General features: G+C 43.2%; 1 protein-coding gene across 6 annotated transcripts in view; it reads left to right on the top strand.

The window, feature by feature from the left end:
- Positions 1–24,894, top strand: part of RELN (reelin) — a 736,759-nt gene that overhangs the window by 363,963 nt on the left and 347,902 nt on the right. For all 6 annotated transcript variants that reach the window (XM_068276234.1, XM_068276231.1, XM_068276232.1 and 3 more), the window contains one exon: positions 20,940–21,010. In XM_068276234.1, the coding sequence (XP_068132335.1) occupies positions 20,940–21,010 (71 nt within the window). The remainder of the gene's footprint in view (positions 1–20,939; positions 21,011–24,894) is intronic.

Raw genomic sequence — 24,894 nt, 5'->3', positions numbered from 1 at the left:
GGTCGTAATGTTAAATTTCGCATTCGTAATAAAAGCAGTTCGAAATTTCGAAAATTTCGGCTCATCTCTATGTAGATGTGATATACTTGGACTTTGCAAAGGCTTTTGACACTGTTCCCCACAAAAGTCTGGTGCAAAAGTTGCAGGGGTTGCAGGGGTGGTAGGTACGCCCCTGGCTATATGGGCACATACATGGCAGATGAAATTCAATGTTGAAAAATGTAAAGTCATGCATTTTGGCCGTACCAATGGTCTAGCACCATACAAAATAAATGGGATACAGTTGGGACATCAAACTTGGAGAAGGACTTAGGAGTACTCATCGACAGCCAAGCCGCTGCAGCTAAAGTTAATAAAATTTTGGGATGCATTCAAAAAGTAAATAAAAACTCGATATGCTAGCATAATATTGCCCCTGTTTAACTCTCTAGTAAGGCCACATCTGGAATATGGAATTCAGTTCTGAGCACCACATTACAGGAAAGATATTGCAGTTTTAGAGCAGGTGCAGAGACGAGCAACAAAATAGATACGAGGGATGGAAGGTCTCACTTACCAAAAAAGGTTAGATAAACTGGGTTTATTTAGTCTAGAGAAAAGATGCCTTAGAGGGGATCTAATTAACATGTATAAATACATCAGAGGGCAATATAAAAGATTGGCGGATTAACTTTTTGTCCCTAGGCCTTCTCAAAGGACTAGAGGACATGATCTGTGCATGGACGAAAAAAGTTTTAGCCATTTATTTAGGAAAGGGTTCTTTACAGTAAGAGTGATTAAGATGTGGAATGCATTGCCACAGGAAGTAGTTATGGAAAATTCTATACCTGCATTTAAAGGGGGCTTAGATGCTTTCCTAGTGTTGAAAGACATCCATGGCTACAATTACTAGGTAATGCCCAGTGATGTTGATCCAGGGATTTTATCTGATTGCCATCTGGAGTCGGGAGGGAATTTTTTCCCTTTTGGGGCTAATTGGACCATGCATTGTAAGGGTTTTTTCGCCTTCTTCTGGATCAACAGGGATATGTGAGGGAGCAGGCTGGTGTTGTACTTTGCTCTCTGGTTGAACTCAATGGACATATGTCTTTTTTTCAACCCAAATAGCTATGTAACTATTTAACTTAATGATGGCTGTAAAAAAATAAAATGGAGAATATTAAAAAAAAAAATCCTTAGAAATCTTTGTTCACTGTAAATATATTTCATCTTCCTTTATTTTGTATTTGATTTTGCAAGAAATGATCTGTATTTTCATTAACTGGAGTTTCCAGGGTTGATACATGATTTGCATGCATTTTATTAGATCTTTTGTTGTTAAAATTAATTAGTTATGGTGTTTGCACTTTTTGACACATGCTACTTACTTTGAGGGTTGCATGCTGACCTATTTACAAATTTTGAATGTATTCAGATTTACTACACATTTTATCCCAATGTGGCAAGTCTGTGGTTTCATCGAATGCCTGTTCCTATAACCTCATGTATTTAGTCTATGTATTCATTGTAAATGTATCGCATATACTAGGTGAAAGCAAGGTAGGAAACATAAATGTAATTAGATGCCTTAACTGTTATTCAGGATACTTTCCCAAGCATCCTGGCTAAATACACTAGGTGGTAATAGTATTTGAGATAGATCCTTTTCAATTATCTTTTTAATGTAAGTTTTTTTGTACATTGTGTGGTTTTGTTTAACAACATCTATAATGTTTGTTAACTGCTGGTAGGTTTTCTTTGCATTGTTTAAGGAGTAGGGGAAGGAATTTATCACCTAACCAAAATGTATCAATTTATACAAGTGGTTAAATGGATATAGATTCAGGATGGTCTAGGAAATGCCGTCCGTGAGGTTTGGCAAGGAACGCTTGGAACAACTCCAAACGATTAAGACCTTTCAGCAGAACAATCATTTATTCTGTTATTTCATTACCTGTCCCTAAAATCTTCCATCCTTCAGGATTTTACACATTTATTCAAACGGGGGCATATACTTTACAATAAATAAATTTAAGAATTTAGCCACAATTCACTAACATCATGCTAACGATAATAAAGCAAGTGACAACGTATCACAAAATATCAATCCACATTGTACAGGTCAATTCACTAAAGAACCTGCCCATATTGAGGTTTTGTGATACGTTTTCACAGCGAGAGTGCTATCCCATGTGTATTTTGTACACAGATGTCTGCTAATTCATTCCCAGAGTATTTTATTTTTCAAAACAGGTCTCCTTTTTTTACTTAAGGCATCATCCAATTCACTTAATTTAATTTAAACTTAAGGAATCCACAGACAATAAATGGCTGCCAAGTGTGCATACATGCAGTCAAATTTGTATTGATACCTATTACACAAGATTCTTCTGTTAATATGTATACTCACCTTGGCCAAACATGCATGTCATGCCTATGGAGGAAGGTGAGAAGGCTGGTAAAGTGACATCCCTATGATAGCTGCCACAGAAGAAAACTATAGCAAGTTAGTGGGAAAATATAAATCAATGCAACTGATTTTTTGCTTAGCAGGCTTCAACAAACATTAAATGGGGCACCATACAGATATCAGGTGCTGATCATTTAGTGTCTATCATTGATTTCTCATCCTACGTTTACGCTTGGCTTTTTTTGTTTTATAAAGAAGGTTTATCATCTTGCCATTACAATGTGTGCTTTACAAATTTTTTGTGTGTTTTCTAATTGACCAATAGCTCAGACACTTTTTTTTACAGAAGGAAGCGTGAAAACATGTAGACTGATAGCGATAGGTATTCTGTGAAAGCATTAGATTCAATGTGCAGCTTGGCTCAAAGCTATGAATTTGGGCAAGAGTATAGATCTTCAGGGATCCTTGTACAAGGGGGATAAAACAAGGTTCAGAGCCTCAGAGGAACACATTCTACAGCTGCTATGGAATGAAGTTGACAGCTGTGGGTCGGGAGAAATCAAAATCCTTGAGGCTGGTGTCTCCAAAGGGGAATACAGGAGGGTATGGTGTATTAGAAGTCTTTGCAGTATAAAGAGCACTTTGGTTAGAGCAGATATTAAAATCATCCTTTCAACCCTCATTCTTCAAAAGAAGGAACTAGCATTCATTTGGCATTCTGTCAAGAAGGAATTATTCAGCCAGTTACATTCTTACCACCGTCGTCTTATATTCTCTGGTTTCTGACACAGAGAACAAGAAATGTATTGCGTGTAAAATGTGCTTCATTTTAATGTATTTCGATGTTTATGCCTGGATGTGTTGTTATTTAAATATTTGTTTCTAATTGCAATATCAGAGCGCCAACTTGTAATCAGCAAAAGTAATTTTATTTTATAAATTGTAAGTTTTATTATTAATGGGATGAAATGCTTGATTTGATACTGAATTCTCCAGATGCACCTAGTTTTGAATTTTGTGCTGACTTGATGTGGAAATACAACTTCATTTAGAAAAAAGCTAGGACACTGTGTAACATATAAATAAAAACAGAGAGTGATGATTTTCAAATCATGGACATGTTATGTGTAATGGCAATATTGAAAATTGTGAAATTGAGAACTGTTATTTTTGTGAAAAATATATTCTCGTGTTGAATTTGATGCAAACAACATTTTTAAAAAGTTGGAACACAGGCATGTTTACATTGTGTGGCATCACCTCTTCTTTTAACAACAAAGGCATGGAATTCATCAGACTATTGTCCATTACACCTCAGTCCATCTTAGATGCACTTGGACTATGAGAAGGTGGTGTTATTTCTGGCTCATGTTTGTATGCTGTATATTTTTTACTATGTTTGATGGAGTTTTAACTTGCATTGGAGAAGCAGTGACGAAATGTGTTCATAGACATTGGGCTTGATTCACTAAGACAAATAGCATGCCTTATCAGAGTAAGTATGCCTTATCAGCATTAACATGCCTTATCAGAGTTAACACGCTTTATCATAGTTAACACACCTTATCAGAGTAGCATAGCGAGCGCTACAAACTTATGCCTGCTAATTGGCAATGAAGAGCTCCACTCGTCCCGCCCTGAGCCCCTGCAGGTCCAATTACTGTAAAGGACATTATCCACACACTTTGATTGGCCAATAGGCTGCCTGTCACTTGATAGGAAACTTGAGCACATGCATTTATTTCCACAAAACAATAATTCATTATTTAATGCAGTGTTGCCTAAAGATCATAGCCATGCACTATTGGCATTTATTGTTACAGCTAATTATCCAGATACTCTTTTAATAATATTAATGTGCTGTGGATAATGAAATCCCCAGATCCTTTTTAGTTTTTTTTTTGTTAAGGAGTGGTACCGCAATTGCCTGTACACAATTTAACAAAGTGTTATACCATTTGCAGCCTTTACTTCTAATAAACTCAGCTTCTCTTGTATTCCCTTGTTATACCCACTTATGGAACCAGTTGCAACCGAAATTGGCTATTGCGAGATGTTTTATTTTAGCATTACTCAACTTTCACACTCTTTTGTTGCTCCTGTCCTGCATGGATGAGGGGAAAAAATGGCATGCTCCCCCACCCCTTAAACTTTCTCTTTAACTCCTTTAAAGAAAATCTGAAGCCATTTTTTTTTCTTTTTTAAGCCTTAATCTTATTTATTAGTTATTTACATTATGTTTTGCGGTATTCCCGTGGCATATCGTGTCCCCCTGTCCCCAGAAACAGCCATTATTTGAGCTCTCAGGAAGAGGCAAAGCTGCTTACTATAGTTCTGCCTCTTGCAGTGTTAATCGCCGCCCATCTCCAACCATGCCAACACCAACAGCCAGCGACTGCAACGTTTTCCAGGCAGAGATAGAGTGCGCATGCAACCACCCCTCACTAGCTCCGTGGATATACACTAGGACGTGCGGCGTGTGCACAGGTGTGCGGTCACAAAGAATGGAATGTTATGAAACGGATACTCTTCTGAGGTTGCGGCCATCTTTATACAGGAAGTAAGGAATTACCCAAATGGATTTGCAGACAAATGGGAGGCAGCAGAGTAGTGGTTTTAGGCCCAGTTTATTTATAATTATTAGATCTGCTGACCTATGTAATTTTTTTTCAATTAAATTTCACTTCAGATTCTCTTTAACCCCTTTTATCCATGTAGACTGGTATAGAAAAGGTGGCTGAGTCAACCTGTGTGGGGCTCCTCCATGCTAGCCCTACCAGCCCACATGGTACATGTTAGGGGGGCTCTGTAAGAGAGAAGTGACAGAGCCTCCTTCTCTCCTACAGAGCCTTTGTCCATATCATGGACAAGGGACTATTCCCCACCTCTAGTGCCCAGGACAGGGTGAAGTTACATACGTTTTTGAAGGTTTATGTTGGAATCTGGGTGTTCCTTTTAATAAGGGGACCCAGTCCCTTAGATGTCTGGCCCCTTCCAGGTAAATAGGTATACAGGGTCATTTCTACACATAGTTCCAAATTATTATGCAAATTGTATTTAAGTGTCATAAAGATTAAATATTTTTGTTTTCAATTAAACTCATGGATGGTATTGTGTCTCAAGGCTCTTTTGATCACTGAAATCAATCTTGGACACCTCTGATAGCTAGTTTGCCAGGTGAGCCCGAATAAAGGAAAAACTACTAAAAAAGGGTGTCCAGGACATGACTTTGTTGGCCTGTTGAATAATTATTTTATGTGAATGGGTTCTAGGAAAAGAACCCTCAAGACATTTTATACAAGGACATTTGCTTTCACATTTAATTTGTAGCCATGTCTAGCAGTATTGTCTGAACCAGGGTTGGGCTGTCATGTAGTATTTGTGAAACTAAGGTATTTACAATCCACCAAATTAGGAGAATTTTTGAAGTGAAAATTTAATTTTGATCTTTGTACCTGTGATACCAAGAATTAGAGTGCTGTGCAGTAAAATATTGTTTGCTGGGATATATGGTATATTAGTGATGTGATGAATTATGTAAATAATTTTGGGATGAAAAAACATTTTAAGGAGCAGAGTATTTGTAGATCCAACTTGCAGTTTGTATGACATCATTTCCACTACTTGTGATAGTGCTTTTAACCAACTTATTGAGTACATATTCATGTCACGAAGGCCCGGCTCACATTAGCATTAAAAAGTGGACCATAAGCAGAATGGAACGGATACTGTACAAACAGAACGGATGTGAACGGATCCAATGTTAACCTTTGGAACCGTTCACATGCGTCCGTTCGTATGGATCCATTGCGGATGTTCTGCTGAACGGAATGCAACTTTGCTGCAGTACCAAATTTTCTGGACCGCTGAGCCCAGCGGAATGGAAACAGGAGATGAAGCCCTGCACTGGGGAGAAATGAGAGAACGGGAAAGTTTCTTCACACTAGTGAAGAAACAGACGATTTGGAGGGCTAATCCAGTGGGGTGGGGGTTTGGGCAGGATGTGGGGACGCTTCACTGGGAGTGGGGGCCTGGGGGGATGTAAGGTCTCTACATTGAGGTGGGGGTTTGGGGGGGATTGTGTACCTGGGTTGAAGGAGAAAGTGTGGTAGTCATGTGACGTGACGTGAGACACAAGGAGGAAGACAGAAACTGGTAAGTTAACCCTCCCGCTCAGGTGCACTGAACAAAGTAAAAAATGGATCCAATCAACCGGTGATCAGATCCGTTTTCATGGATCCTTTAGCCAGTGTGAATGAAGCCTTTCAGATCTGGTGAAGCGAAAACCGAAACTGCATTACCGGATCCATTTGGCTTTAAAATCCAATGTGATCCGGGCCTAACTGTCCCTCAAAGGAGCTCACAATCTAATCCCTACCATAGTCATTTGTCCATTGTAGTCTAGGGCTAATTTAGGGGCAAGCCAATTAACTTATCTGTATGTTTTGGGGATGTGGGAGTGAAAGCCCCATTGTTGGTGAACTTAGCTGCAATTTCACAATATTTTTTAATATATGCAGAACTGTGACAGTGCATTTTTAAACCTGTACCTTCCTCCTAGTCTGATGGCGAATATACAAATATTTGTAAATATTTCACACTATTCTATTTGAGAAGCACTGAGAAATATATCCACCCTACTCTGCTTGGATTAGCCACTAGTCTTAACTGTATTTTCATGCAGCAAATACATCTTACATTTTCAGATAAGCAAATACTGGTGTGACATACGCCATCTTTCAAGGTGGGTGTAACATTGGGAAAACATTATCAGTTAGCCATTTGGCTTCATTACCTACCTCACTCTGTGATTTTTTTTCTCATAAAGGTGGCCAAACACTCTGGCAGATGCCTGTCAAATCCAATCTGACAGGAATCTATCTGATGTGTGCCACACACTAGGAACTGATTTCCAATAGATTTCAGAATGAAATATATTGGAAATCGATCTAAATGCATTATTGGACCATTAGATCCAATGAAACTCTATGGGCCATCGATCTGCTGCCAGCAGCAGATCGACCTAGATTTTCCATCCTGTCAGATAGATCAAATCGATTGAAATTGATCAATATGGGGAATTTGATACAATCGATTTCTGATCGATCGATTCTATAAAAATCGACCAGTGTATGGGCCCCTTAACTCCGGTCTAACGCGGGGTACATTGTCAGTATGGCTTGAATTCCTTTTGGGTTTTTATTGCTGTGTATTCTCTGTGTTAACCACTTAACGACCGCTCACTGCACAGGGGCGGCCGGAAAGTGGATCCCGCAAGGACCAGCTCATGCCCAGAGGCGGCGGTCCTTGTAGGGGCATGGGCGGAGCGATCGCATCATCCGTGACGCGATACTCCGCCGGGGACTGGCTCCGCCCCCCTCACGCTGTAACCCGCCGGCCGTTCGGAAGCGCCGGCGGGTTACTAGCACCCGGATCGCCGCATACAAAGTGTATAATACACTTTGTAATGTATACAAAGTGTATTATACAGGCTGCCTCCTGCCCTGGTGGTCCCAGTGTCCGAGGGAACACCAGGGCAGGCTGCGGCCACCCTAGTCTGCACCCAAGCACACTGATTTCCCCCCCGCCCCCTGATCGCCCACAGCACCCCTCAGACCCCCCCCCTGCCCACCCCCCAGACCACTGTTTGCACCCAATCACACCCCTAATCACCCATCAATCACTCCCTGTCACTATCTGTCAACACTATTTTTTTTATCCCCCCCCCTGCCCCCTCCTGATCACCCCCCACCCCTCAGATTCTCCCCAGACACACCCCCCAGATACCCCCCCCCTGTGTACTGTATGCATCTATCCCCCTGATCACATGTCAATCACCTATCAATCACCTGTCAATCACCCATCAATCACCCATCAATCACCGCCTGTCACTGCCACCCATCAATCAGCCCCTAACCTGCCCCTTGCGGGCAATCTGATCACCCATCCACACCAATAGATCGCCCGCAGATCCGACGTCAGATCACCTCCCAAGTGCAGTGTTTACATCTGTTCTCTACCATAAACACCCACTAATTACCCATCAATCACCCCCTATCACCACCTGTCACTGTTACCCATCAGATCAGACCCTAATCTGCCCCTTGTGGGCACCCAATCACCCGCCTACACGCTCAGATTGCCCTCAGACCCCCCCTTATCAATTCGCCAGTGCAATATTTACATCTGTTATTCCCTGTAATAACCCACTGATCACCTGTCAATCACCTGTCAATCACCCATTAATCACCCCCTGTCACTGCCACCCATCAATCACCCCCTGTCACTGCCACCCATCAATCAGCCCTTAACCTGCCCCTTGCGGGCAATCTGATCACCCACCCACACCAATAGATCGCCCGCAGATCCGACGTCCGATCACCTCCCAAGTGCAGTGTTTACATCTGTTCTCTACCCTAAACACCCACTAATTCCCCATCAATCACCCCCTGTCACTGCTACCTATCAGATTAGACCCCTATCGGCCCCTAGGGTACTCAATCACCCGCCCACACACTCAGAACGCCCTCAGACCCCAGCCCTAATCACCTCGCCAGTGCATTGCTTGCATCTATTCCCCCCTCTAATCACACCTTGAGACACCCATCAATCACCTCCTGTCACCCCCTAGCACACCTACCCATCAGATCAGGCCCTAATTTGCCCCGTGTGGGCTCCTGATCACTCGGCCAAACCCTCAGATCCCCCTCAGACCCCCTTCCGATCACCTCCCCAGTGCATTGATTGCATCTATTTTCCCCTCTAACCACCCCCTGAGACACCCATCAATCACCTCCTGTCACCCCCCTAGCACTCCTATCCATCAGATCAGGCCCAATACATCCTGTCATCTAAAAGGCCACCCTGCTTATGACCAGTTCCACAAAATTCGCCCCCTCATAGACCACCTGTCATCAAAATTTGCAGATGCTTATACCCCTGAACAGTCATTTTGAGACGTTTGGTTTCCAGACTACTCACGGTTTTGGGCCCGTAAAATGCCAGGGCGGTATAGGAACCCCACAAGTGACCCCATTTTAGAAAAAAAGACACCCCAAGGTATTCTGTTAGGGGTATGGCAAGTTCATAGAAGATTTTATCTTTTGTCAAAAGTTAGCAGAAATTGATTTTTATTGTTTTTTTCACAAAGTGTCGTTTTTCACTAACTTGTGACAAAAAATAAAATCTTCTATGACCTCGCCATACACCTAACGGAATACCTTGGGGTGTCTTCTTTCTAAAATGGGGTCACTTGTGGGGTTCCTATACTGCCCTGGCATTTTAGGGGCCCTAAACGTGAGGAGTAGTCTAGAAAACAAATGCCTCAAAATGACCTGTGAATAGGACGTTGGGCCCCTTAGCGCACCTAGGCTGCAAAAAAGGGTCACACATGTGGTACCGCCATACTCAGGAAAAGTAGTATAATGTGTTTTGGGGTGTATTTTTATACATACCCATGCTGGGTGGGAGAAATCTCTCTGTAAATGGACAATTGTGTGTAAAACAAATCAAACAATTGTCCATTTACAGAGATATTTCTCACACCCAGCATGGGTATGTGTAAAAATACACCCCAAAACACATTATACTACTTCTCCTGAGTACGGCAGTACCACATGTGTGGCACTTTTTTACACCCTAAGTACGCTAAGGGGCCCAAAGTCCAATGAGTACCTTTAGGATTTCACAGGTCATTTTGCGACATTTGGTTTCAAGACTACTCCTCACGGTTTAGGGCCCCTAAAATGCCAGGGCAGTATAGGAACCCCACAAATGACCCCATTCTAGAAAGAAGACACCCAAAGGTATTCCATTAGGAGTATGGTGAGTTCATAGAAGATTTTATTTTTTGTCACAAATTAGCGGAAAATGACACTTTGTGAAAAAAAAACAATTAAAATCAATTTCCGCTAACTTGCGACAAAAAATAAAATCTTCTATGAACTCGCCATACTCCTAACGGAATACCTTGGTGTGTCTCCTTTCTAAAATGGGGTCAGTAGTGGGGTTCCTATACTGCCCTGGCATTTTAGGGGCCCTAAACCATGAGGAGTAGTCTTGAAACAAAAATGACCTGTGAAATCCTAAAGGTACTCATAGGACTTTGGGCCCCTTAGCGCAGTTAGGGTGCAAAAAAGTGCCACACATGTGGTATCGCCGTACTCAGGAGAAGTAGTATAATGTGTTTTGGGGTGTATTTTTACACATATCCATGCTGAGTGAGGGAAATATCTCTGTAAATGGACAAGTGTGTGTAAAATAAAATCAAACAATTGTCATTTACAGAGATATTTCTCCCACCCAGCATGGGTATGTGTAAAAATACACCCCAAAACACATTATACTACGGCAATACCACATATGTGGCACTTTTTTGCAGCCTAACTGCGCTAAGGGGCCCAAAGTCCAATGAGCACCTTTAGGCTTTACAGGGGTGCTTACAATTTAGCACCCCCCAAAATGTCAGGACAGTAAACACACCCCACAAATGACCCCATTTTGGAAAGTAGACACTTCAAGGTATTCAGAGAGGGGCATGGTGAGTCCGTGGCAGATTTCATTTTTTTTTTTGTCGCAAGTTAGAAGAAATGGAAACTTTTTTTTTTTTTTTTGTCACAAAGTGTCATTTTCTGCTTACTTGTGACAAAAAAATAATACCTTCTATGAACTAACTATGCCTCTCAGTACTGCACTTCATGAGGGACTCATTAAATCTACCAATTACTTTGGACCTAAAATTATGCCTACTGGGGATCATAGGAGATATTCCATGTAATAAACATCAATTGTCCTTAATCCGCATACTCCTATACTACGCTAGGAAATTAATAATACTTAATTGGAAACTTTCTGTGCCACCTTCCCTATCCAACTGGAAAAAGTTGATTAATGATGCTTTACCACTATACAAACTCACATATCAATCACGTAACCAGTTTCAAAAATTTGACAAAGTATGGAATAGATGGGTAAAAGCAACAGACTCCATTATCCCGAATCTTAACATCACGGCCACTGTACAGGACCTTATACAAGCTTAATTATGGTGATACTTATGCTGGAAACGCATCAAACACTGATTCTATAATCAATATACCTCTGACTTATGTAAATCTTTCCTCAGACATATCTCTTCAATAACTATTGAATGTATCTAGATAGTTTTATCACTGCTCTGATTGATGTCACGGTAATTATAATGCATCTAATGTAACCCAGCTGAATTACTAAACCTTCTGAAATGACATGATTTGTTACTTGTTTAAAAATTTAATAAAAATTCTCTTTAAAAAAAAAAAAAAACTATGCCTCTCAGTGAATACTTTGGGATGTCTTCTTTCCAAAATGGGGTAATTTGGGGGGAATTTATACTATCCTGGAATTCTAGCCCCTCATGAAACATGTCAGGTGGTCAGAAAAGTCAGAGATGCTGGAAAATGGGAAAATTCACTTTTTGCACCATAGTTTGTAAACGCTATAACTTTTACCCAAACCAATAAATATAGGCTGAATGGGTTTTTTTTTATCAAAAACATGTTTGTCCACATTTTTCGTGCTGCATGTATACAAAAATTTTACTTTATTTGAAAAATGCCAGCACAGAAAGTTAAAAAAATCATTTTTTTGACAAAATTCATGTCTTTTTTGATGAATATAATAAAAAGTAAAGATCGCAGCAGCAATCAAATAGCACCAAAAGAAAGCTTTATTAGTGACAAGAAAAGGAGCCAAAATTCATTTAGGTGGTAGGTTGTATGAGCGAGCAATAAACCGTGAAAGCTGCAGTGGTCTGAATGGAAAAAAAGTGCCTTGTCCTTAAAGGGGTTAAAGCCCACGGTCCTCAAGTGGTTAAATTATCAGCCTTACTTGGTGGTCGGTGTCTCTAGTTTATCTTTCTTTTCAAAACTAAGGTTGCCCATCGATGGTACAACTTTTTTTTTAACTGATAATTTAGGTAGTCCATCATATTATATACAAATGGTAAAAGTATTTCAGCATTAATGGTCACCATAAGGAAACTTTCAAAAAGTTTGCCTGGAGTTGTTTTAGTTTTTTTGCACAGAAAATTAGATTATACATAAATTAACTTATTCTAGCTAGCTTTTGGTTATACAGTGATAACACACAGTACATGTCTACTTATGTTTCATGACAAATTGTAACAATACAACCTGCCCTTCGTGCCTGCGACGAGCCGGGCTCTTCCGGCTTGCGTTCCACGCCGTCTCAGCCTGTGGCTGCAGGCAGAGGCGTGCGTTCCGGAGGACGCGCAGGACGTACGCGTCCGACCTATGGGAGGAGGCGGCAGGTCTTCCGGAAATGACGCGACGGAACGTACGCGTCTGACGCGGCGGAAATGACGCTTGCTGAGGCTTTATAAGGATTTCCGGAACGCGGCTGCACGCCTGTTATAGCGTGTATTTTGCCGCTTGTAGGTTAGTGTTTAGCTTGCTCCAGTGTTACTAGTGTACCCAGCTAGCTTCTGGTTGCTGAGTCCCAGCGTGACTCTTGGCTAGTTCAGCCTGGGCTCTGGCTGCTGTGACTCAGTCCCAGGCCTGATCCACATATCTGATACCAGTGTTTGACCCGGCTTGTATAAAGACCACTCTCTGTCTTGTCCCTTGTACCGCAGCCATCTGATACCAGTGTTTGACCCGGCTTGTATAAAGACCACTCTCTGTCTTGTCCCTTGTACCGCAGCCATCTGATACCAGTGTTTGACCCGGCTTGTATAAAGACCACTCTCTGTCTTGTCCCTTGTACCGCAGCCATCTGATACCAGTGTTTGACCCGGCTTGTTTTAGACCATTCTCTGTCTCGCCCTGTTGTACCTTAGCCTACTGAGACCTACACTGACCCGGCTTGTATTAGACTACCACCTGCCCTTCCGCAGCCTAGCAGGGCAGGAGTTGGTGCCATCGGTGACGTGCGGTCGACTGACCGTTACATTATAACAGGCCCATTTACCCTTAGGGGATATCATACACACCTCTATGGAGGATTTGCAAAGGCAGATAGACCAGCTGTCTGCAATGGTCAAGGGCCTCGCTGACATGGTGGCCCCATTAGCACAGGCCGCGGCCGCGGCCATCCCTCTGGGAGATGAACCAGAGGACGTTGCTGCCCCCCCCGGTGGCCCCGCCAGCTCCACCACCCGTCCTACCTGTCGTACCGATTGTACCAGTTGCACCTGTTGCAGAACCTAAACTTCCACTCCCAGAGAAGTTTTCAGGGGACCGGGGCACATTTAGCAACTTTATGAATTCTTGCATAATGTACTTCTTTGTAAGGCCGCAAGCCACGGGGACGGAAACACAGAGAGTAGCCCTGGTGATCTCATTGCTACAAGGGGATCCACAGGCGTGGGCCTATAGCCTTCCTCAGGGGCATCCTGCCCTCTCTTCAGTGGAGGAATTCTTCCAGGCCATGGGTGTGCTGTACTCTGACCCAGATATTACCACCACCACTTCCCACAAGATCAGGGCCCTCAAACAAGGGAAAAACTCAGCGGAAGTGTACGCGTCTGAGTTCAGGAGGTGGTCGGTTGCTTCTAAATGGAACGATCCCGCACTGGTGGATCAGTTTAACTTTGGGTTGTCCGAGACAGTTAAAGACCACCTGGTCAACTATCCTCCGGCCGAGACACTGGATGAGGCAATCACCCTTGCCATCAGGGTAGATCGCCGGATACGGCAGAGACGCGCAGAGCGGTCAGGCGCGGGAGGTGTTGCACCCATGGTGGCGGGCTTGCTCAGCCCACCTATGCCTACCGAGGAACCCATGCAGATCGGGGCATCTAAGCTATCAACTGCCGAGAAGACACGCAGGCGAGCCCAAGGCCTATGCCTTTACTGTGGGGGTGCCGGTCACATGGTTCGCGCCTGCCCCGAGAAGAAGTCGGGAAACGCCAGCGCCTAGATGAGTTTGAGGAAGTTCATCCAGGCGGGCAGGTAATTCCTCTTAAAGAGCAGCGTTTTCTTGTACCTTTTAGTTTAGACTGGAAGGGAAAAGGGATAACCGGGCAGGCTTTCATTGACAGCGGGGCCGCAGGGAACTTCCTTGATATATCGGTAGCCGCCCAGCTAAATATTCCCTCGCTGCCTCTCCAAAGTCCCTTGCGAGTCACAGCCATCGATGACTCACCGCTAGAATTAACTACTCCCGTGGCGAGGACCCCAGAGTTGCACCTACAAATCGGGGCTCTGCACGTAGAGAAAATAACTTTCTTCCTGTTGAACATGCCATCCACGCCGTTAGTACTCGGGTTACCGTGGCTGAGACAACACAATCCGGTGTTGGATTGGCGTACAGGGCAACTCACTAATTGGTCAGGGTTCTGTCACCAGAATTGCCTAGCAACACTGCCTGTCCTCAGCACCCGGGTGACTTCGTCGCAGGTGCCCGGGCCCTACAGGGAATTTGCCGATGTATTCTCACCGCAGGCAGCGGAGAAGCTACCACCACACCGCCCCTACGACTGCCCGATAGATCTCTTGCCGGGTACCATGCCTCCTCGGGGTCATTTGTACAGTCTATCGGGTCCTGAGCGCTCCGCGATGCGGGAGTATATCCAGGAGAACCTGGAGAAAGGGTTCATCCGGCCCTCTAGTTCTCCGGCAGGGGCGGGATTCTTCTTCGTAGAGAAGAAAGATGGCGGGCTCAGACCCTGTATCGATTATAGGGGGTTGAACACTATCACCATAAAAAAACGCTATCCACTCCCGCTGATAGAGGATCTCTTTGGACAGGTGGTCGGGGCCCGGGTGTTCACCAAATTAGATCTGAGAGGGGCGTACAACCTCATTCAGATGCGGCAGGGGGACGAATGGAAGACTGCGTTTAATACTCACGACGGGCATTATGAGTATTTGGTGATGCCGTTCGGGCTCTGTAACGCTCCCGCAGTCTTCCAGGAGTTTGTGAACGACGTTTTTCGAGACTTCCTCGGGAAGTTCGTCATCGTCTATTTATATGATATTCTCATCTATTCCCCGACCGTCGCGGAACATCGACACCATGTCCGCAGGGTCCTACAGAAACTGAGGGAAAATCGCTTGTACGCCAAGCTTGAGAAATGTATTTTTGAGACCAACCAGGTACCATTTCTAGGGTATGTGGTATCGGACACTGGGCTGACCATGGATGCAGCAAAGGTGTCCGCAGTCCTCAACTGGCCACAACCCGGCAATCTCAAGGCCCTCCAGAGGTTCTTGGGATTTGCCAACTACTATAGGAGGTTTATCCAGGGATACTCGTTGAAGGTGGCACCTTTGACCGATCTGACTAAGAAGGGAGCCGATCCCAGTCAGTGGTCACTCCAAGCTCAGTTGGCCTTCAAGAACCTAAAGGAAGCCTTTTGCTCCGCACCCATTCTCACGCATCCAGACGTCACTCGTCCCTTCATTGTGGAGGTGGATGCCTCTGAGGTTGGAGTGGGAGCGGACCTCTCCCAGTACTCAGGGAACCCTGAAAAATTACATCCCTGTGCCTATCTGTCCAAGAGATTTTCCCCGGCAGAGCGGAACTATGATATCGGGAACAGGGAGCTATTAGGAATTAAGTGGGCATTCGAGGAGTGGAGGCAATGGCTAGAGGGGGCTACCCACCCAGTCACCATGTACACAGATCATAAGAATCTGGAGTACATCGAGTCCGCCAAGAGGTTGACCCCCAGACAGGCTAGGTGGGCGCTGTTTTTCTCCCGGTTTCGTTTCACCATCACTTACAAGCCAGGCCCAAAGAATGTGAAGGCAGACGCCTTGTCACGAGCATTTAGGCCCGGTTCAGCCGAAATCCGGGCTCCCGAACCGATAGTGCCCCCGCAATGTGTTGTTGCTACTTTGTCCACCTCAGTGCCAGACACAGACTTAATGAACATTCTTTCTTCCTGTCAAGGTGAGGCTCCGTTGGGAAAACCTGCCGGGTGGATGTACGTTCCACCCCAGTGGAGGCTCAAGGTCCTACAGCAGTTCCATGAAGATAAAGCAGCAGGCCACCCGGGAGAAAGCAAGACCAGGGAGCTGCTGTCACGTTGGGTTTGGTGGCCATCGCTGACTCGGGATTCTAAGGCATATGTGAGGGAGTGTGCCACTTGTGCCCACAGTAAAGTCTCCCGGACTGCGCCTAGTGGGCTGTTACAGCCTCTACCTATTCCATCTCGACCCTGGTCTGAAATATCCATGGATTTTATTGTGGACCTTCCTGCCTCCAATGGGTATACCGTTGTTTGGGTCATTGTAGACCGTTTTAGCAAGATGACCCATCTTGTTCCTTTGATTAAATTACCTTCAGCAAAAGAGTTGGCTGAGCTTTTTATTTCTCATGTGTTCAGGCTTCATGGGGTGCCTGAAAGAATTGTCTCCGACAGGGGAGTCCAATTTGTCTCTCGGTTCTGGCGAGCCTTCTGCTCTCGGCTGGGGGTTACCTTGTCCTTTTCTTCAGGATTCCACCCCGAAACCAATGGCCAGACCGAGAGAATAAATCAGTCGGTAGAACAGTACCTTCGGTGCTATGTAGCCAGCAACCAGGAGGAATGGGCAGCGTACCTCCCATTCGCAGAGTTTGCCCTGAACAACCAAGTGGGTTCTTCAACAGGCATGTCCCCATTTCAGGTGGTTACCGGGCTGAGCCCCAAGTTTTCTCCACTTTCAGGGATTCCTTCGAATCTCCCCACCGTTGAGAATTGGGTCACCCATATGGCGAAAATATGGAAACAGGTTCGGGTGAGCTTGGGCAAGGCGGTAGACAAACAGAAGCGCGCCTTTGACAAGCGTCGGTCACGGGAACCGGATTTGTCTCCAGGAGATCTAGTCTGGGTGTCCACCAAGTACATCCCGTTACGGCAACCTACGCCCAAGTTAGGTCCACGGGTTTATCGGACCGTTCCCTATCATCAGGAAATTGAATGAAGTGGCATATAAGGTTAAATTACCTGACTCCCTCAGAATCGGGAATTCTTTTCATGTGTCCTTACTGAAGCCAGCTAAAGGGTCTCAGACCACCACGTCCCCGCCACCTCCTGTGTCAGTGTTAGGGGAGACAGAGTACGAGGTGGAGAGAATTCTGGACTCAAGAAGGGTTAGAAACTCGTTGCAGTACCTGGTCGACTGGAAAGGGTACGGGCCGGAAGAGAGGTGCTGGATTCCGGCGAGGCAGGTACATGCCCAAGATTTGGTTCGGGAATTTCATACGAATTTCCCTAACAAACCAGGGGTAGAGTGCCCGGAGGGCACTCCTCGGAGGGGGGGTAGTGTAACAATACAACCTGCCCTTCGTGCCTGCGACGAGCCGGGCTCTTCCGGCTTGCGTTCCACGCCGTCTCAGCCTGCGGCTGCAGGCAGAGGCGTGCGTTCCGGAGGACGCGCAGGACGTACGCATCCGACCTATGGGAGGAGGCGGCAGGTCTTCCGGAAATGACGCGACGGAACGTACGCGTCTGACGCGTCGGAAATGACGCTTGCGGAGGCTTTATAAGGATTTCCGGAACGCGGCTGCACGCCTGTTATAGCGTGTATTTTGCCGCTTGTAGGTTAGTGTTTAGCTTGCTCCAGTGTTACTAGTGTACCCAGCTAGCTTCTGGTTGCTGAGTCCCAGCGTGACTCTTGGCTAGTTCAGCCTGGGCTCTGGCTGCTGTGACTCAGTCCCAGGCCTGATCCACATATCTGATACCAGTGTTTGACCCGGCTTGTATAAAGACCACTCTCTGTCTTGTCCCTTGTACTGCAGCCATCTGATACCAGTGTTTGACCCGGCTTGTATAAAGACCACTCTCTGTCTTGTCCCTTGTACTGCAGCCATCTGATACCAGTGTTTGACCCGGCTTGTTTTAGACCATTCTCTGTCTCGCCCTGTTGTACCTTAGCCTACTGAGACCTACACTGACCCGGCTTGTATTAGACTACCACCTGCCCTTCCGCAGCCTAGCAGGGCAGGAGTTGGTGCCATCGGTGACGTGCGGTCGACTGACCGTTACACAAATCTTTATTATGTCAGTATAACTAACACAACATATGTATGCACTGATTTGCAAAATAAGAATAGCTGTGTGAAGAGTATAATGTATGTGTGTATGTGTTTTTATTAGATCATGCTTACAGTGGAGGAAATAATTATTTGACCCCTCACTGATTTTGTAAGTTTGTCCAATGACAAAGAAATGAAAAGTCTCAGAACAGTATCATTTCAATGGTAGGTTAATTTTAACAGTGGCAGATAGCACATCAAAAGGAAAATCGAAAAAATAACCTTAAATAAAAGATAGCAACTGATTTGCATTTCATTGAGTGAAATAAGTTTTTGAACCCTCTAACAATAAAAGACTTAATACTTAGTGGAAAAACCCTTGTTTGCAAGCACAGAGGTCAAACGTTTCTTGTAATTGATGACCAAGTTTGCACACATTTTAGGAGGAATGTTGGTCCACTCCTCTTTGCAGATCATCTCTAAATCCCTAAGGTTTCGAGGTTGTCTCTGTGCAACTCTGAGCTTGAGCTCCCTCCATAGGTTTTCTATTGGATTAAGGTCCGGAGACTGACTAGGCCACTCCATGACCTTAATGTGCTTCTTCTTGAGCCACTCCTTTGTTGCCTTTGCTGTATGTTTTGGGTCATTGTCATGCTGGAACACCCATCCACGACCCATTTTCAGTTTCCTGGCAGAGGGAAGGAGGTTGTCGTTCAGGATTTCATGATACATGGCTCCGTCCATTTTCCCGTTAATGCGATTAAGTTGTCCTGTGCCCTTAGCAGAAAAACACCCCCAAAGCAAAATGTTTCCATCCCCATGCTTGACGGTGGGGATGGTGTTTTGGGGGTCATAGGCAGTATTTTTCTTCCTCCAAACACAGCGAGTTGAGTTAATGCCAAAGAGCTCTATTTTGGTCTCATCAGACCACAGCACCTTCTCCCAGTCACTCACAGAATCATTCGGGTGTTCATTGGCAAACTTCAGACGGGCCTGCACATGTGCCTTCTTGAGCAGGGGGACCTTGCGAGCCCTGCAGGATTTTAATCCATTGAGGTGTAATGTGTTTCCAATGGGTTTCTTGGTGACTGTGGTCCCTGCTAATTTGAGGTCATTCACGAACTCCTCCCGTGTAGTTCTAGGATGCTTTTTCACCTTTCTCAGAACCATTGACACCCCACGAGGTGAGATCTTGCGTGGAGCCCCAGAGCGAGGTCGATTGATGGTCATTTTGTGCTCCTTCCATTTTCGAACAATCGCACCAACAGTTGTCACCTTCTCTCCCAGCTTCTTGCTAATGGTTTTGTAGCCCATTCCAGCCTTGTGCAGGTCTACAATTTTGTCTCTGACATCCTTGGACAGCTCTTTGGTCTTTCCCATGTCGGAGAGTTTGGAGTCTGCTTGATTCTGTGGACAGGTGTCTTTTATACAGGTGACTAGTTAAGACAGGTGTCCTTAATGAGGGTGACTAATTGAGTAGAAGTGTCTAACCACTCTGTGGGAGCCAGAACTATTAATGGTTGGTAGGGGTTCAAAAACCTATTTCACTCAATAAAATGCAAATCAGTTGCTATCTTTTATTTAAGGTTATTTTTTTCGATTATCCTTTTGATGTGCTATCTGCCACTGTTAAAATAAACCTACCATTGAAATGATACTGTTCTGAGACTTTTCATTTCTTTGTCACTGGACAAACTTACAAAATCAGTGAGGGGGTCAAATAATTATTTCCTCCACTGTATATTTGCCTTATGAAAGAGATATGATCTGACGTTTGGTTCTTAAAGTTGTCTAGGAAGTCATTTTGTTATGTCATTTTTTTTTTTTTATTGTGATGTTTTTTTATTTTTGCAGCTGCAGTCTTACCTGTCATAGTGTTATTATAGCATTTTCAGCTGCTGTCTTTGATTCATATAATAATATGTTATTAAAATATATTCAGTTGCATAAGTGCACACTTAACCTTCAGATATGCAGTGTATAATCTTGCATTCAGAGTCTGATAACATTTACTGCTCAAGGGAATACACCAACAGTGCACTGATTCTGATAATAGCTTGTGTCAATAACTTGGTGATTGCTCTAATAGCATGAATGGATATGTTGACAGTAAATATAAAGAAAAAGAGAATAAAGATACAGATAAAAGCCTCTGCGTAGTTGGAACTATTCAGTTCAATATCAATATACCACAGTAGCAGACTGAACTCTAATAGGGAATCTTGTATCTGAGTTCATGTGTAGCTTGGCCTTTTCAGTGGAAAAGAGAATAAGAGCAATCAAAGCAAACAGCTGAATTCTCCTTCACCATGTGCATTACTTTTCATGAATTTAGAGCAGATTGATTACTGGAACAAGACTTGTGATTGGTTACCTTCATTTATTTTATATTTCACTTTCCATTTTTGATGCTCACTGAAAGAATTTGAGCAAAGCAGGGTTATGTGTTGACAAGGACCATGAATAGCAATAACACGATTGCTAAGGTATGCTGACAATATGTTTTCTAGTATCATGACTTGTATGATATGATATTGAAATTATGTTTATTTACTCTGTTCTCTGACTGTTTTACTTTTGTTTACAGGGCTACCGCAACACATAGAGGCCAGGTTATATTTAAAGATGCCCTTGCACAACAGCTGTGTGAACAAGGAGGTAAGAGATTATGCTTATTAAATTTTCATGGACATGTTGTCTTTTACATTTTTTCATATCTCTGATATTCATTGTGGGGAATTATTTTATTGATCAAAGTCGACCCTAGCTCTGCTTTTTATATACGCTTAAGGCACTTGTCCTCTCCCAATCAGTGGATCTGTTATCTTTTATCTTTACTAATGAGGGACCAAGGGACTTCAGCTTTAAGGCTAATGGAAGACACAAACATGCCAGGGAAAAAAGGCCTGCAACAAATATCAAAGTAGAATATCAATCAGCTGTCATGCCAGGCCAGGGTTTGGGGAATTGGCCTTGTTTATAATATAATTACTAGTTAATAATATGTAATGGGAAAACAAGACATTCACAGGGAACTTATTAAGTATTAACATGTCCTGTAAATTAGTAGCAGTATTCAGTTTTATGGCATTTTGTTTGTCAGTTACAGCACGACTTCACATTGCTATACACCTCAGATATTAGTCATACTGGTTTTGTTGTCCCTTATGATTTACAGAAGATAGACTAAAATGTATACTGGTTTATACTTTTGTAGTATAAACAGGAAATTTTGAATGAAGAGGATATTATTTATTGGCCAACTTAAAAAATAATGTGAAGATTATGCTTTGGAGCCAATAGATGAGTCTTTTTCCAAATTCTTCTTCTTAATATACTGAATGGAGTGTTAGAAAGTTCATATATTTGATGATCAAAAGAAGGGGAATACATTTTTTTGCTAATATAAATAAGGAGTATGAACAGACAGATTATAAAATGTTCCTGTTTTCATTTCTTGGAGCATAGTAATGGGCCTAAGATTTAGATCATCACTCTAAATTATACCTCTCTAAATTCTTTACTATAAAGATTAGACACTAAATATGGAGACGTTCAACTTACCAGCACAAAGAATAATGTGTAGATATGAGGAGCTGATGAGGAGAGACATCCATGTCCAGTTTACAGCAGTTCCATCCTATCTTCAAAGGACGGACTTTATCTTACTTCTGCAAAAACATTGAACTGATAACTTCTCTAGGTGCGTACACACGCACTACTACAGAGAACGACGATTACAATATTTCCAAGTTATGATCATAGCTTATGATCTCAATATTGTGCACCCCAGGTGAGAAAATCTTATATATTTTTTCTACCTCTCCACACGGTGGCCCCATGTTTCTGTCTGTATTTATCAGTCAGAAGGTGCGTACACAGGCACTACTACAGAGAACGACAGGTCCGTCAGACCCTCCCGCTGGGCGGTCGTTCTCACGACAGTAGTGCGTGTGTAAAGTCTGTCTGCAGACTGATAAGGCTGCAGACTGATAAGGCTGTTTCTGAATGATCCGCTCAGTGGTTTCTCCACTGCATCCACATTGAGTACTGGAATCCCAATTCTGCCAGTGCCTCTCCTCATGAGGCTATCCTGTCCCTGGGACAAGAGAAGGAGGAAAAAGTTGGTACAGAACTGGCTGCAAAACCAGTGTTTATTAGGCAGTATATGGACACACACTACATATTATGGGGCTAATGATGAAGGACCAGTAGTGTAGTGCTCATACTGGCTAATAAACACTGGTTTTGCAGCCAGCACTGCCTGGACAGTTATTCCCTCTCTTATCCTCTTATAAGATACTCTAGATACTCTTATAAGATACTCTAGTACTGATTCTCTCAAGGAAAACAAATTATATTGTAGGAGTGTAACATACTAATATTTATGTGCAATGTGCCTAAAGTAACTGAGATGGATGTCAAAAAAGGCTAAAAGGAGATCAAAGTAGTTTGCATTCAATACAGGTAATCGCCCTTTTTATCATTTGAATTGATTATCTGCTCTTCTGACAGGTAGGGATTTGTAAATAAATATATTCCAATCCTGCATACATAAAAATGGCACATAAAAAGCAAAAAAAAACTAGCCACCCAAGTCCAGCAGTATGTAACCCAGTATAGCAATGTCCTCAACCTGTGCGTGTAATCAATACATGTTCATTGTGAGAGTGTAATTTACAATCCTGTACACACTGGCCTCAATTCACTAAGCTTTATCAAACATTTTATCAAACGTTTGATAATTTACCTCATGGGTAAAATCTAATTTTGAATTCACTAAGGTGTTATATATTTAATCAAATGTTTTATCGATGAAATGTTCAATAAATCTATAACACCTTAGTAAATTCAAAATTAGATTTTACCCATGAGGTAAATTATCAAACGTTTGATAAAGTGTTTGATAAGGCTTAGTGAATTGAGGCCACTGTTAGCACATGGATGTTTTTCATTTAATGGAAAATATTTACTTTAATAATTTTTTCAATGTTTATAACACTTTCTTATTGACATGGATAACTGTTGGAAATATTCTTCATAATATTTTTTCAGTAGCTATTTATTCCCTTTGCTGAAGATAGGAAAATAACTTTGATGCCTCTGAAGCCCATTTTTACCTGAGCTTTGTTCTGTAAATCAGGTACTAAATGCTGCTTGCCATTTTTAAAAGCTGTCATAGAAGAAAGTCAGATCTGTGTGACACCCTCCAGGCTAAACTTACACATTTCAATAAAAAATCAACCTTGAAGAAAGGTACTGACAAGGCAGCAAGAAAGTGTGATTTTATTGTGGTAAGGAATTTCACTCTTGCAGTTAAAGCAGAAAGTTTAGAATAAGGCTGATACCAATTACTGGCTAACTGAATAGATTATAAGCACAGGCTTTTGGTCCAATACATTTTTTTTTCAGCTTGCCATCTATATACTGGACCTTTATAACTTTTGTAAATGTATTTACTAAAGACTGATACGTTCTTTTTAAAAGTTATTTTATGATTTCTAACCTGCCTTGTCAGGTCTGACCTGGCATGAAGGGATGCGGGCACAGACACAAGTCAGTGTACAAGACTGACCTGCGTCAGAGCCCCCCATCCCTCTTGCAACATAGAGTGTTTTGCTGTACAAGGCTCAACTGTGCTTCCAGCATGTGGAGTAGAGTGTGCAACAGTGTGTCAGTGCTGGTGCAACGATCAGGGATTCCTTCTTGCCTCTCTGAAGCACTCGCTGTGTCTTAGTATGTCCACTAGGTGGCATCATAGATATAAGACACAGCAAGTGTGACAGAGAAGCTAAACGCTGACATACTGCTGCACGCTCCGCTCCACAAGCCGGAAGCACAGATCAGTGTTGTACAGCACACTGCCGCACTCACCGTGTTTGGATGGAGACAGACACAGAAGAGAGCACAGTCAGCTGACACTGCTGGCTCCACGATCCTGCTCTTGGTGCACCACGCTAAACAAAGTGACTCATGTCTAACACGAAGGGGGGACTTTTCAACATATTTTGTGTGCTGAAAAATTCAGCTTTTATGCGAGTATTTACAATATACAGTAAATTAACCTGAAGTTCACTTTTTTACAGCATATGATAGTAAATTTGCATTAACTGATATTGCAAAGAGTTATGTGCATTGCACACCTGTACTTTCCCCCAACAATGTTAAGATAGTACAGTTTTACTGGAGAAAGATGGTTTAGAGTACCACCTCTATCCTATCATCAACAACATGTCCGGGAAGGTCAGATCACCTGACCCCTACTGCCCCCTCCCTCTCATAATGGTAAGAATCTACTGTAGCTGCATTGTTGGCAACAAACAGTTAATATGCTTGCAGTGGAAGGTGGAGGTGGCTGGATTGAATGTGTGCCTAGCAAGGTGCAGAAGTTTTGCCTAGCTATGGAACACCCACATTTTTTGACTGAAAGTTTTTTTGAATTGTTCTTCGTTCAAATAACTGATTTTTCAAGAATTTACCTGGAATTGCTGCATTAAACCATTCAAAATGTGTAAGTAATGGCATAATCTTCGATCCATTTT

Source organism: Hyperolius riggenbachi, chromosome 3 (assembly GCF_040937935.1).
Source record: "Hyperolius riggenbachi isolate aHypRig1 chromosome 3, aHypRig1.pri, whole genome shotgun sequence".
Taxonomy (NCBI): Eukaryota; Metazoa; Chordata; class Amphibia; order Anura; family Hyperoliidae; genus Hyperolius; species Hyperolius riggenbachi.
Note: the sequence above shows the minus strand (reverse complement) of the source record. Positions and strands in the feature narration are given on the sequence as shown.